Source organism: Ailuropoda melanoleuca, chromosome 1 (genome assembly GCF_002007445.2).
Source record: "Ailuropoda melanoleuca isolate Jingjing chromosome 1, ASM200744v2, whole genome shotgun sequence".
NCBI lineage: Eukaryota > Metazoa > Chordata > Mammalia > Carnivora > Ursidae > Ailuropoda > Ailuropoda melanoleuca.
Window position 1 is genome coordinate 65,861,101 of NC_048218.1, and position 14,823 is coordinate 65,875,923.

The 14,823-nt window shown below is 45.8% G+C and overlaps 1 protein-coding gene across 14 annotated transcripts in view; it reads left to right on the top strand.

The window, feature by feature from the left end:
• The first annotated feature begins 6 nt into the window (after positions 1–6).
• The window catches only part of KALRN (kalirin RhoGEF kinase), a 641,300-nt gene continuing 626,483 nt past the window's right edge, over positions 7–14,823 (top strand). For all 14 annotated transcript variants that reach the window (XM_034659631.1, XM_034659642.1, XM_034659663.1 and 11 more), the window contains exon 1: positions 7–203. In XM_034659631.1, the coding sequence (XP_034515522.1) occupies positions 131–203 (73 nt within the window). In that variant the 5' untranslated portion in view covers positions 7–130. The remainder of the gene's footprint in view (positions 204–14,823) is intronic.

Consider the following 14,823-nt stretch of genomic DNA (forward strand, 5'->3'; position numbering starts at 1 on the left):
CGAAGCCGCGAGTCCGCCTGGTCTGCGGCCCCCGGCCGCTGCGCCCCGCGCCCTCCGCCCAGCGGGCGCCCCGCAGCCCTCGGCTCCGGGCTCGGCCGGCCCCGGCTGCCCGCAGACGCCTCCCCCAGTCATGAACCCCCCGGAGGGGTCAGCGGAGGAAGGAGGAGCAGCGGACTCGGACGTGGACGCCTTTTTCCGGACAGGTAAGCTGGGAAGGGCGCTGGGGGCCCGGGGGAGGGCTGCTGCCTGGGACGCGGCGTGTCGGACAAGTTTGGGGAAGGAGGGCTGTTGCTGGGGTGTGCGTGTCGGGGGTCAGTCCTCGTCGTCGGGCTGGAGTTGCCGAGATTCTTGTTGTTATGGCAATGCTGCTTGCGTTTTGGGGAGGGGTGGGGGCTGGGAGCCAGGCACCCCTCGGCGTTCACCCCACTTGCGGGAGTCGGTGTTGGGGAGGCGGGAGGCGGTCGCCTTGGCCGCCTTCTCCCGGGGCGCGGGGATGGGGCGATCTTGGATCACTTTGCAGCGCGCGGCTCTGCTACCGGCGTCCCCGGCCCCTCCCTCGGCTTCCTCCCTCCCCCAGCGCTTGTCAGCCAGCCTCCGGCCGCCCTGGGCTGGCACCCCTTCTCCGGCCGGGGGCCCGGGGCCCTGACGCGTCGAGTGGAGCAGCGGGGAACGGGAGTCGCGCACGCTGCTGACTGACAGGAGCCGGGCGGACCAAGGACGGTCATGCCTTGTGCGTGTGGGGAGCCGGCGTCTCCGACTTGAGAGGCAGACGGGGCTGGGAGGGCAGTGGGCGACTCGGACCTCCTCCGTGTCCTCCTCTTCTCCAGTTCTGGGAACGGATGAGCTTTTCTTAAGAATCACTCATTCCTGGAAGTGTGAGTTAGCGTCCTCCTCATACACACCCACTGAATCTTTGCTTGCCTGTGGAATATAGAGCTCCCAGATCTGTCTTTACAGCTGTTCGCGGCCCCTGCCCCCTCCCACCCCCCCAGGTCTATAGCTCTTCTTGTTCCCTGGCCCCACAACCCCTTCCCCAGAACAGACACCGACCACCCTCATCTCCCACCACCTGTGGCCCTGTTTCTCTGACGGCCAGGGATTCCCTATCTCCCGTTTACCTGTGGCTTCCACCAGTTCCCCATCTCCCATGTTTGGAACCATTTTGTCTGGAATCTTTGTCCCAAGGAGTCTGATAAGTTATGGGAACGCTGCACATCTGCCCTCTCTTTCCATAAGTTGGATTAGAGGACATGAACTGGTGGGGTCAAGGATCAGGTTAGCTCTGAAGGCTCTCTGCACATCCATCTGTTTCCTAATCTCATTGCCTTGCTCTAGAGGTCATCTCTAGGGAAGAGGGTGGGGTGTTTTGTTGGGGAGACTTGTGGCTTTAGAAATCAAGACTTCATTGGTCCATATGTTCATTTTTCTGGTTGGTCTGAAGAGGAAAGAACTGGAACACAGGAGCTGATGCTAGGGCCTGGAAGAAGCAGAGGAAGCCCCTGTTACCCTCTCCTGCTTCCCAGGGCTCAGCCTTCCTTCTCTCCCTCCTTCCTTTTCCCCAGACCTGCATTCTATATATGCATTCTTATCCCCTCTCGCCCCCATCAGTCTTTATCTCTTGCACTCACACACTCACACACACTGCCCAGGACCCAAAGCATGGATTCTAAAGAGGCTCCTGACCTAAGTTTATAACCTGGCATCTAGGGGAAAGGTTCCCTGGCCTAAGTCAGGGGGTCTCCCCTGACATTCCCTGCCCCCCTTGCCTCCCTTCTCTGGCCAAAGTCTGTCTTTTCTTAGCTCTACGGAAAACAAAACAAAACAAAACAAAAAAACAAACCCAAAAAAAACCTCTTGGAGTGTGAGCCTTCCCACCTTCCCTTTCTGGACCCCACTTTCATCTTTTGGCAACCACTCCTCCTTCCCCTTTCTTCCCATCTAAATACTATTTCCTGTCCATTCTCTGTCCCAGGCCCTTGGAGCTGAGTTCAGTTTCTGGAGGCTTGATAATTTCACACAGTGTTAATGGTGTTAATGGCCTATAATGGTCCAATGTGTTACTTTTCCCAGGGCCTTTCAAAACACAATGTGTGACTTATATTGTCTAGCCCTGGCTCAAATCACAGAATAAATAGCAGACTGGGGTCTGTCTCCTGTGGGACTTCTGTTGGGGATATTCTCCTTCCTCCTTGGGCAGCCTTTGTGTGTGTGTGTGTGTTGGGGGGTAGGTCTGATGTGCAGTTAGAATCAGAGAAAGGTTAAATTCTCAATGAATAAGGCTGGAAATGACTGATGACATGTAACAAGTTGCAAGTGGGAATATATACTGCCAGTGGGTCTAGGACTGCTCCCTTCCATTCCCCAACTGGGGTCATCTGTGCTCTTCTTCCTGACCTCACTTCCTCTAGTGTCTAGCCTGGGCTTTTGCTGAGGATTCTTAAGCCTGGAATAAGGCTATATTTTGTAACCTTCTCCCTTCTGATTCTCCATCTGTACCTGGTAGGCCAGACATATTATACATTTATTCAGTTGAACAACCAAGAAAACTTCAAACACATTTTCAAAGTCCCTAGCACTAAAGTTATCCCCTACTTCCTGGTGGAAAATTTTACATGCATTAAGCACCAGACTGGCAATTGCTTTGCCAGATCCCTGGCCTACTGTGCTTCTACTAAGGCCTATTTTGAATAATTCTGGCATTTTGATCCCTTACTTGTCTTCTTCTGATTATTTTGGTATTTCAGTTCTCTTGACCAACTGATTAAGCTAGATTCCCTAAATCTCAAGTCCCTGCACACACACACACACACACACACACACACACGCACCCCAGGCCACTATTCTTACAAGATTGGTGGATTCCATCACAATAGTTTTACTGATCATTTTTATGATGTGGAGGAGGCAAAATATAGGAACTGGAAATAGAAACCAGTTGGACTAGGAAACCAACAAGGATTTTTCAGTTCCTACTCGAAGCCTTCTGCTGTCCAGGGTGCTGTGGAATACAAAAGAAATAGTCAAAGTGGTCTTTGACTTCGAAGAACTTTTAAAAGGAGTTTGACAATTATTGCTCACTTGGAGATTAATTAATTGGTAAACATTATGGTTTTATAAGATAAAAAGTTGACAGAACTATAGATGAGGTAGAATCAAGGGTAGTCCTTGAAGGGGACTGGAGAGTGGGAGGAACAGCATGGGCAAAAGGCACAGAGGAATTGGGGGCATTGACATTGAAGTTCCTGGGCACCAAATAGAAGGTGTAGGTTAGGGAGTAATAGGGCATAGGGATAGGTAAGTGAGGCAGGACCAGATAAGGAGAGTCTGGGAAGCCCAAGAGAGGATTTGGGTTTGATTCAGAGTCATTAGGGAATTATTTTAGGTTCTTGAGCAAGGTACCTCCTGAACAAAGTGGTATTTGGAAAGGTTAATCCGGGGGTAATATGATTGATGAGGTGGAGACAAGAGAGAAAGAATCCAGAGAGATAGGACAGTGATTCAGAGCTGAGTGGGAACAAGCTTGGTCTGGGTTGGTGGCAAAAAGGATGGGGAGTGAGGGACAGCTCTGAGAGACATTTCCAAAAGCAGAGATGTGGAGGTTTATTGACAAACTAGCTATCAGAGGGAGAAGAAAAGTAAGCCCCTGAGGAAGTAATGGAAGAAGTGGAAGTAACTGGGTTGAGACTGTAGACGACTAACAGTCTAACAGTGTGCCAACTGACATGGTCTGATTGAGGACAGGAACCCGTTTGCAGGGCAGATAATGATGTTGGCTTTGGAAATGGTGAACTAGGGATGACTGATGCACAGCCAGGTGGAGCTTTTTTGTGGAAAAAATGGGACTCAAGCAGGAGATTTGGGCTGGTGATGTGGACTTGGAAGCCTTCTAGGTCAAGGCTGGATGCAGCGGAAGCTTTGGCTGTCAGACCAAGGGAGTGGAGGGAAGAAGGGAAGGGCTAAAGTTAGAATTTGGGGGGAAAACCCTTATTTGTAACATGGCAACAAAGGAGAATTGATCCTGGAGACCCTGGGGCGTCCACGTGGGTTCTGATGTGAAGACAGGCTGCAGACAGGTTGAGCAAGGAGAGCGCTGAATAAGTGTCATTGGATGTGATGAACACGAGGCCATAGCGAGCTCTTGGGAGCACAGTATTAGAAGAGTAGGGATTTGGGGTGGTGGGTGGGAACCCATTACCTGCACAGTTTATCAGAGTAGGGATTTGGGGTGGTGGGTGGGAACCCATTACCTGCACAGTTTATCAGTGAAAGGAAAAAGAGGTTGGGTGCCAGTCAGAAGAAAGGTTAGTATCAAGGAAAGGAGTTTTTCATTTTTTTGCCAGGGGGTCAATAGAGGTTTGTAGTTGGAAGGGAGAAAGCTTATGGACAGGAACACCAAAGATGCTAGATTAATTGTTGCATTAGATACCTGGAGAGGTGAGACAAAAATAGGTTCCCTAACAAATACAAGAGCTTAGTTTTGGTGAGCAGAGGAGAAGACTTTTTTTTGAGACTGAAAGGAAAAAAGAAGTTAGGAGGATAAGTGAAAAGAGATTGATGTGGAAATATCTTCTACCTCTACCTTTCTGTTGGGCTTTGGTCCTATGTGTTCAGACAGTTTCAGCTGGAGTCTTTGCTGCCACTTGGACTACAGCTAGCCTCAAACTCAACTCTGTATGTCTTTCTAACTCCCCACACTAGCTCTTTCTCTTGCGTTCCTTAATTCTGTAAGTGGCATCTCTCCTCTCTCAGTCATGATAATTAAAACCTTGGTATTTTTTTTTTAAAGATTTTATTTATTTATTTGACAGAGACAGCCAGCGAAGAGGGAGCACAAGCAGGGGGTGGGAGAGGAAGAAGCAGGCTCCTAGCGGAGGAGCCTGATGTGAGAGGCTCGATCCCAGAACGCTGGGATCATGCCCTGAGCCGAAGGCAGACGCTTAACGACTGCGCCACCCAGGCGCCCCAAAACCTTGGTATTGTCTATGAGGGTTTTGTCTCCTCTAATAAATCCTGTTGAATTATCTTTCATCATCGCCCTTGTTCATCTACAGCCTCGGTTGTAGTCCAGGACCTATTATGCTGCCCATAGCCTCCTTTCTTGTCCCATGGAATGTGCTCTCTCACCTCACTCCAGGTTGGCACCTGCAGGCAGATGGCACTACTTTTTATCACATTGCTGCCAGGTTTATGAACCTGCAGTGACTCCCTAGTGTCTTCGGGGTCAAGACCATACTTCATAGCTCACCTCCAGCCAGGCTGCTCTTCTCACTTCCCAAGGGCATCATCTACCCCTGCACCCCTACTCTCCAAATCCAACTCTTTCTTCAAAGATTTGAGCCCCCCTTCTTCTGGGAGACTTCACAGCTCACAGGACCAACTGTATCCTCTGAATTCCTAAAACACTCACTTGTTTGTATTCACTTTCTCACTTCATCCGTGGTATTGTATTGTTTTTAGTCCTCTCATACACATAAGGCTTGTCTCCCCCACTGAAGTTACTTGTTCTTTGCAGGTAAGGAAAAAGATCTTTTAAAAAGCTTGTGATTCATCAATTTAAAAAAAACAACACAAAACCAAATCACCTCCTCCTAATATAGGTAAAGCAAACATGGTAAAATATAAGCAGTTGTTGACTCTAGGTGGTGGTATATTGGTATTCACTATGTGATTCTTCAGACTTTCCTCTCAGATGATAACCTTATCCCACCTGGACAGAGGAATTGGACATCATCATGTCATCAAGGTCATCAAGAAGTTGTTATTTTGGAATAATATCTATTGTGTGTGCAATTCTTTGAGTAAATATCACCACTCCATCTGTGCAATGCCAGGCGCTGAATGCGGATGGTTTCTATCGCAGCAAAGGAGAGCATCTCTTTTTGACACATTCTTGATACTCCAGAATGATGCTTAATTCAATGTTTATTGTTCCTTTTTGATTCTCCTTCACTTTCACCCATCATGAGTTGGTCTTTAGGTCACATCATTTTCCAGGAACTTCTTGGGGAGTACTGAGAGGACTTTGTTGTCTTAGAGATGGAATGTTGTTAATATTTCGGCTATTGTATTTGTACAGGCTATTTCTACATTAATATATTTTAGAGCATATCAGTGACATCCAAGCATCATCCTGTGCCACCAATCATCAATAGCTTGATTATTGGCCCCTTCCGTCCTATTGTATTTGATAATCTTTTGGGGAGCGGAAGAGGTGTTAGAATAAACTGAAGCTATAGAAAATGATAAAGGTGAGAAGGTGATAGAAATCTCCCTGACTATGAATATCAGTAAAACACTAGAACAAATGAACAAGGGGGTCCTTCTAAGATGTTGGAGAATTAACACTTTTACTTGACAGATTTCTTTCTGCTTCTGGAGGTAGGCAGTATGGTGTAGTCTGGTGGTTCTCAACTGGGAGCAATTTTGTCCCCTAGGGAACATTTGGCAATATCTGGAGACAGTTTTTTGATTGTCACAACTTGGCATCTAGTGGGTAGAGAGAGGTCTAGTGTTCTGCTAAGCATCTTATAATGCACAGGACAATAAAGAATTTCCCAGCCCCCAAATGTTAGTAGTGCTGAGGTTGAGAAACCCTGGTATAGCCAGAATGTCATAGGCTTTGGATCAGATGGGGCTAGCACTAACCAGGGGTAGAATCTGGGGTAAATTGTTTAATCTCTCTCATTTTCAGTCTTTTGCAAAAGCGGACTAAGAATGCTTATTTCTCAGGTTGGGAGCATTAAATACGAAAAACGTTCTGCCATGCAGTGGTAGCGTAAGACATTCAAGCTAGCTGCCCTTGTTGCTCCTGCTTTTTAAATTATTAAGTGAACATGCTTATATAGAGGCTGGGGGATCTCCAGAAGAGGTCGTGTGGGACTTTTGCCATGGGGCGGGAGAGGGTGCTGGAGAGGTGCACGATGGAGTTCAGGAATCAGAAGGCTAGGGTTTGGGCTTCTGCTGTCTTTTATTCTTTCCTTCAGTCATTTGTTTGACAGATATTTATGGGGTGCCTGCTGCAGCCATGTACTGTACTATGGGAGTATATAAAATCATTACAAGAAAGAATATAGAGCAGGAAGGGAAGTGGGTATAAATATGCCCGTTCAGGGAGCACTGGGATATAAGGGGTGGGAAAGGAAGGCAAAGCCTGTGAAAGAGGCTGAGAAGGTCAGGCAAGAGAGCAGGAGGTGAACAATTCCCTTTGCACCACTCTACTTCTCTGGGTGACTTGGGCAAGTGACTTTAACATCTGTGTAGGATGAAGATAATAGCCCCTTCTCCGCTTTCCTACATAGGGCTGCTGAGAGACTCAAATAAGATACTATATGTGAAAGGTCTTTATAAGTTGTGTAAGTACATGTAGATAGTTCCTTCTACATCAAGCATTTTATTACTGTAAGTGCCTCTTCCAACAAGCATGATTTTATTTAATCTGACCACTATGGGACCTTTCCAGTCCAGGAAGAAAGCAGTCCTTCTCAGCTTGGTTTCCCAAAGAGACTGGATGGGGCACCCTTCTTACAACAGGTCAGGACGCTCCTGTTCTCTCCCCCTCTGCAAAAATATAAAAATGTCAATCCCCCACCCCTCCAGACTCTGGCACACGGCTTGTGCCTTCTGGAGGAGCCCAGTGAGAATGGAGTTCTTGCTTCCACCAAGCCTCAGGTGGGTGCAGTGAATCAGTCCTTTCCTGTTCCTTCTCTGTCTGCATGCAGTTCAGACTCCTCCTGCCACTCCTTTGTGTGTGAATGACTGGCAGCAAAATAACTAGGAAATGATTGACGGCCACGGGGCTGTTGGATCAATAAAGCTGCTTGAAATCGTGTCTACTGAGGAGTGAAGGAACAGAAAGAATCAGCTGGGAGGATAGAAGAATTAATTCAAGGAAGTAGAGAAGAAATTGTTGGAGAATTAGCTTTGTCTCCTCCCTTTCTGCCCAAGGCATTATTAGAAGGGAACTGGACACTAGCTAGAAAACATGGATGCAAGGGATAAACAAGTGGGAGAGTGAAACGTGGCAGATGAACTGTGCTCTCAAGGAAGTGGTTACTTCTTGAGCTGAGGCTTGAGGATGGGTGGGATTTAGATGGGGAGGACAGAAAGTATGTTCCCAGGCTGGAAGGGTGTTAGAAGGAGGTATGAAGACCCATGGTGTATTTGGGCCAGTAAATGGTCCAGTTGATGTGACTCAGGGAATGCAGGTGGAGGATCAGTGGGAGATAAAACTCAGAAGGGGGTGGGGACCACGTTGATTGATTGTGACATTTATCAAACATTTACTGGGCTCCCAGATCTTAAAAGGCTTTGAATGGCGTACCAAGGAGTTTGGTCTTTATTTGCAGTTTCCTTTTGGGAGCTGCTAAAAATCTGGATGGGATGGAGGCATGATCAGGAAGGTAAATCTGGCAGCCCTACGGAGGGTCGATTGGAATGGGAGACGAACTGCTGGCCAGCACTGGATTAAGAGACCACTGTGATAGGTTAGAGGGGGGGCTGAACTTGAGATGCCACAGTGGGGAGAGGAGGGGGTGGATGTGAGGGACCTCTTGGACATAGAGTCTATGGGACTTGGCAACTTGAATGTAGAGGTGTCAAGAAAGAGGCAGTAATCATGGATTACTCCAAAGCTTAAAGCCTGGGCGACTGGGAGGATATAGGTACCCTAAATGAAAATCAGAGTCAGGAAGAGGAGGAGCAGCTGTAGGGAGGCAGGAGGAGAGGGAGGATTTGGGAGTTTACTTTGGGACATGTTGCATTTCAGGTGTCAGTGAATAAGCTATGGGAGGTGTTGGTTCTGTAGGCGGGTAAGGAAGGGAATCTGGAGCTTTGGAGGGAGGCCAGAGCTGGAAATATAGACTTGGGAGATATCCGTAAGAAGTTGTGGCTGGAGCTATCAGAATAGATGAGATAATAAATGAAAAGCATATAAAGACTTAAGGGCAGAGGACCAAGGACAGGGCTGTAGGCTCAAGCGAAGGGCTGAAAGAGAACCAAGAGAGAACAGTTCTTGGAGAAAAATGCTGCAGAGAGGTTGAGGGAGATGGGGACTGAGCACACAGTCTTGGTTCTGGAAACTGGGGGATCATTGGTAACCTTTGAAATAACAGTTTCAATCATGTAGGGGAGGTGGAATTCAAATTGCAAGGGGAATGGGGAGTGAGTGGATGGGAGGAAGTGGTGGGAGTGCATATAGATGACTCTTTGGAAAGGTTTGGCTGTGAAGGGAAGGTTAAAAATAGTGAGGTAGTTGGAGATGGGTAGCAGTTGAGGGGAGGCTTTTTTTAGGTAGGGAAGATATGTGAATACCTAGGGGCAGGAAGGAGGGAGAAGGCAGGCATGAGGAAGAGAATGAATATTTAGGAAAGAGAGAACCAGTGGATGGAGGAAGGTCCTGGGTAGGCCTGGAGGGGTGGATCTCAAGGTCAGCAGAGGGGTGAGCCTTGGGCCAAGGAGGAGGTGGCATAGGCAGACTTAGTAAAGTAGCTGGCTGGAAAGGACCTTGGCTGAGGGTGCAATGTGCCTGATCAACAGCCTCAGTAGAGAGAGCATCCTCCCTGGTCCAGGGACTGCTGGTGGTGTGCTTGGGGAGGGTTGCCGAAGCTGAGGGCAGCTGGGAAATGGACGAGCTGGGTTGGCATGGCCCTAGGAGGCCCTTGGCCAGAGAAGCTGGTGAGCCGGCTGGGAGATCCCAAATTAGCAAATCTTTTAGAAGTTCTGGTGGCTTTCTTTTGCAGGCGGAGGTGGGATTTGTTTCAGCCTATGGTGGGGCCTACAGAATTATCTCCTACAGGATCTGAGGCAGAGAGGCAAGTCTCTACAGTAGAGGGTGAGTGAGGAGAGGAGAGAGGGAGGTAGACCCACACAAGAAGGTGTCAGGCAGCTTCCTGAGGAAGGGTCCATGCCTGGCCATCAGGCAGTATGTCTGTTGGGGATGGGATCTACTCTTGAATTTCCAGAGCTTCCTTAATGTCCCCAGAAGTCCTAGAAGAAAGAGGAAGCAGAGTAGGGCTTATGGGAGAGCTTCTTGTACATTCTTCTCCACAAGGAGGGACCCCTCACACAAGAGGGAAGATGCCAGTGAGCACACCCATTCTTTTGGCCCCAAAGCACTTCCTCTGAATCTCATTTTAGGGGCAAATCCAAGAGCTGTCATCAAATGAGGGGTCTTACGTGGCCCTCCAGGGGGAGGGGAAGTAGGAATCCAGGGCCTGGCATTACCTTAAGGTGGGCTATGTGGGACTGGGTTTAGAGTCCCTAGATTAAGAGGAGGTACGAGTTTCCTTAGGTGTGGCTCAGTCTCAGAATCTTAGTCTTAGATCAGGAACTTACCAGCAGTGTGCCTTTGTGTAAGTTATAGCCTCTCCAAGCTTCAGTTTCTTCATCTGTAAAATGGGTAAAACATCCTTACCTCTCAGAATCGCTGGATGTGTATAGATATAGTATATATTATGATAGTTATGTGGATATTATAAATAGTAGAAATGGGGTTACATTATAATAATAGAATATAATTGTATATGTATGACTATATTACACATATATTGCAATCACATTACTAGTTAGATGAATCTTTTTATTTTCCAAATGATGAAATTATGACGCTTCAATAGCTTCCTTCTCCCCTCCCCTCCTCTCTTCTCTCCTTTCCCCCTTCCCTCCCTCCATTCCCTAACAGTGCAGAGATAGATAAGGATGGAATTTTTAAGCTTGCAATTACAGTTATTCCAGGGCATGGCAGGCAGGGAGTGGGAATGTAGCTAAAATCCCCGCCTTTTACACTCTTACCCCACAGTGAGGGACAATGGGCATCTATGGGGGGTGGGGGTGGGGAAAAAGTATTGAATTGGCAGCTGGACAGTGGGCCTAGGAGGAGGCCCGGGAGACTGGCAGATGGTTAATTGGATGTGACAAAAGGGGGCTGGGAGGAGGAGTCTGGGGTCTCTTGGGGGATTCATGTCTCTGACTTCTTACTGTCCTGGAAAGGAGGTTGTGAGGAGAGGGAGGAGTGGCTCCAGAAGCAGTTGGGGAAAAAGATTGGCAGGACTCCATGTTGGGTGTGTGGCCATGGAAGGACAGAGTGCCATTGGGAGTAATGTCACAGCTTTAATTTGGAGGGTGGGTGCAAGATGTTAAATCTCTTTTCTGTACCTCAGTACACTGACAGATAACATGCTCAGATACTTGGATATAAAGAGAATGCTTAACCAAATATTGGAACAGTATAATATTCTAGTCATTCTTTTTGATCCCAACCACTGAGTTTTGACAGCTAAATATCATTGTGACTTTTGAGGAGAACTGGACGAAGAACTGATCAATTTTAGCAGACTATCGGATTTCAGTGAGTGGATCTCTTCATTCATTCTTGCACTCATTCATTTAAGTGTCAAACACCAGCTGTGCACCTACTAAGTGTTAGGCACTGGGAATACACAAACAAGTGAGAAATAATCTTTCCCACAGGAGGCTAACAGTCTAGTGGGATTGACTGACACATAAACAAACGATCTCAGTGTAGCATAGCAAGCTCCATAAAGAGGATTGCATGTTGTACGTTGAAAGTAGAGAGGAAGCCTCACCTGGATGGGTGTGGGACTCATGCAAGACAGGGGTGCTGCAGCTGACACAGATGAGGAGGTGGTGAAAATGAAGACAGACCACTGCTCCAGAAGCTTGATAGTAAAAATAAGGAGAAAAAGATACTATGCATTGAAGGGACATTTTGCGAGTATGGGTAGTGTTCTGTTTCTTGGTCACAGGTGTGATCTGTTTGTGAAATTTCAGAGACCTGTAAGCTTCTGTGTGCAATTTTATGCATATGAATTGTACTTGAATAAAGACTTTTAAAAGCTGATCAGGTCCAGTGATTTTTTTTTGGGGGGGGGTCATAGAAAAATCTTCGAATGTTGAAAAAGTCATGGGAGGAGACAATGGTAGAGAATAAAAGGTAGTTTGTGGGTGGGTGAAGTACTAGGGTGGGCATTAGCTTCCCCAAACATCGGGAAAGCATAAGATTCCCGGTTAAGAGGTTATCTCTGGAATGAGGGTAGTTCTTCCTCTGTGGCTGTGGGGAAAGACCAGGTGATTTATAGGTCAGATGATGCTAGAGCTCTTATTAAACTGACCTCCATCTTCTCTGCAAATGGGAGCCAAGGTTATTTGACAGACTGAGGGTTTGTGAGAGCCTGAGAAGAGAGGAGATGAACTGGATCCATTCGCTGGAGAATGAGTGAGAATTGCATGAAAGAATGGTCTGTCCATTTGAGTTCGGAGTGGGCTGGGTGTGCAGACTTCTGCATCTTGCTCAGCCCTGGAGACTCTGGAGTGCATGTGACAACAGTGGACTCTTGAGTTCTTGGGTAGTGACTTGGACAAGATGTGGTGTGCACCAGACTTTTTTGGAAACTAGCCTCTTCCCCAGACATTACTGAACATTGATGACTCTAGGCCTTTTGGAGGTCCCACCCCAGAAAATGGTCATGTCTGGTTTCCCCATGTAGGCTGTGCATACCTTTGCTTTGAACTTGTTTGTATTCTTCTCAACACCCAGATCATTGCCTTGTGGATAATATTTGCTTGTTTAGTATTTGTTGGCTTGATTTTTTTTTAAAAGAGCTATTTATTGGTGTGTAGGTTATTTTGGGGTTTTATAATGAAACAGTATACTAAGGAAATGAATCATTTTTTTGTGGACAGGCAATTCCACCTTAAACAAAAACTTATGAAATCAATATTGACTATGAAATATAGCCCACAACTCTTGTTGCTTCTGGATTAATTAGAGGGGGCCCCTTTTATTGCTTGCTTACAATATTCATATATTTCAGAGGCACTGGAAAACAAAAGATGCATTCTTCTTTCAGAAAAACCCAGGTAGAAAGTTCAAACACACAAATGGATTAATTAATCAATATTGAGTGAGTGTCTGCCATGTGCCAAGTATCATGCTAGATATTAAGAGCGCTCCTAAAGATGGGTAGCAAATAGTCCCTGTTTTTGAAGAATTTTGGTCTTGTTGAGTTGCGGGGACTGATATAGGAAAAAAAATGGCTAATTGGAGATCAATCAGAAAGGGAATTTCACTCATTCATTGATTCATTTAATATGTGTTTATTGTCTATAAGCTAAAAGATAATTAACTTAAAAATGGTAAACAAAATTTTAATTAGGGAGAGTTGATTTTTGGTATACTTTCATAGAACATTGATTTTTTATTCTAAAGTTATTTTTCTATCATAAAAGTAATGCTGGCTCACTGTAGAGTATTTGGAAAATATAATGATGTGTAAAGGATAGAAAGGCCACTATAATCCCATCACCCAGAGAGAACCCCTGTTTGTTAATTTGAGATATATCCTTGTGGTCTTGTTTCCTATGTGCACTCTCTCCCTTGATCCACGGTTTGTTTTTTGATCATTAAATTAAGGTGAAAAACAAATTGGGGGGGTGTGGTAGACTTTTTCCTAAATGCAGCCATTTTTCCCAGTTAATATAAATGTATGATGCACCATTCATAAGCCAATTAACCTATATATGGGGATAATGTAGGAAGACAGAGGATCTGTTGGTTGTTTGGAGGGGTAAAGGCTTTGACACTTATTGTTGTAAAAACTAATTATGCAGAACAGAAGTACAGTATCTGTGGTCAAAAATGAATGCTCTTTCTCCCTCTTCCTCCCTGATGTTAAGATAAATTCAACAGATATATATGCCTGTTGCATATAAAAATACATGTTTATACAAATGCATAGCTTTCTTTCTTTTTTTTTAATTTAATTTTATTATATTATGTTAATCACCATACAGTACATCCCCAGATTCCGATGTAAAGTTATGCTTCATTAGTTGCGTATAACACCCAGTGCACCATGCAATACGTGCCCTCCTTACTACCCATCACCAGTCTATCCCATTCCCCCACCCCCTCCCCTCTGAAGTCTTCAGTTTGTTTCTCATAGTCCATAGTCTCTCATGTTTCATTCCCCCTTCTGATTACCCCCCTTTTCTTTATCCCTTTCTTCCCCTACCGATCCTCCTAGTTCTTATGTTCCATAGATGAGAGAAATCATATGATAATTGTCTTTCTCTGCTTGACTTATTTCACTTAGCATTATCTCCTCCAGTGCCGTCCATGTTGCAGCAAATGTTGAGAATTCGTTCTTTCTGATAGCTGAGTAATATTCCATTGTATATATGGACCACAGCTTCTTAATCCAGTCATCTGTTGAAGGGCATCTCGGCTCCTTCCATGATTTGGCTATTGTGGACAATGCACATAGCTTTCTTTCTTAACTGTATTTCACAAAAAGAATCGTGCTATGCCTCTTATTCTGCAGCTTGCTTTTATCACTTTATGATCACGAACATTCTTCCATGTCAGTCCATACAACTCTGCCTTGTTTGTTTTGAGAGTGGTGCTGCTTTCTGTTGTATGAATGTGCCATGTTTTATTTAACCAGTCTCCTAATGGTGGACGTTTATAACCCAGCTTTTCTGTGGACCAGTGTTTGATCTGGGACATTATTTTGTCCAAAGAGTAGCAAGAAGGGTCACCCGTTATTTGATCCTTTTCAAAGGTGACTGTAGGACAACTGTAGGTTCTGGATGTTTTTCTGCTTTTATCCTCAGAGGAGACGGAGGACAGCCAGTCCCTGTTCTCTGAAGGATAACTTTCTATGTAATGTTTAAGGACGCTTTTGTTAGTGACATTTAAATAAATGGTCTAGGGCATTAGCCTCTTTTGGTATGTGCCTTTAAGTGACTTAGGAGCCAGATTTGCAGTCACCAGTAGCCAAAAAAAAAAAAAAAAAAAAAAAAAGC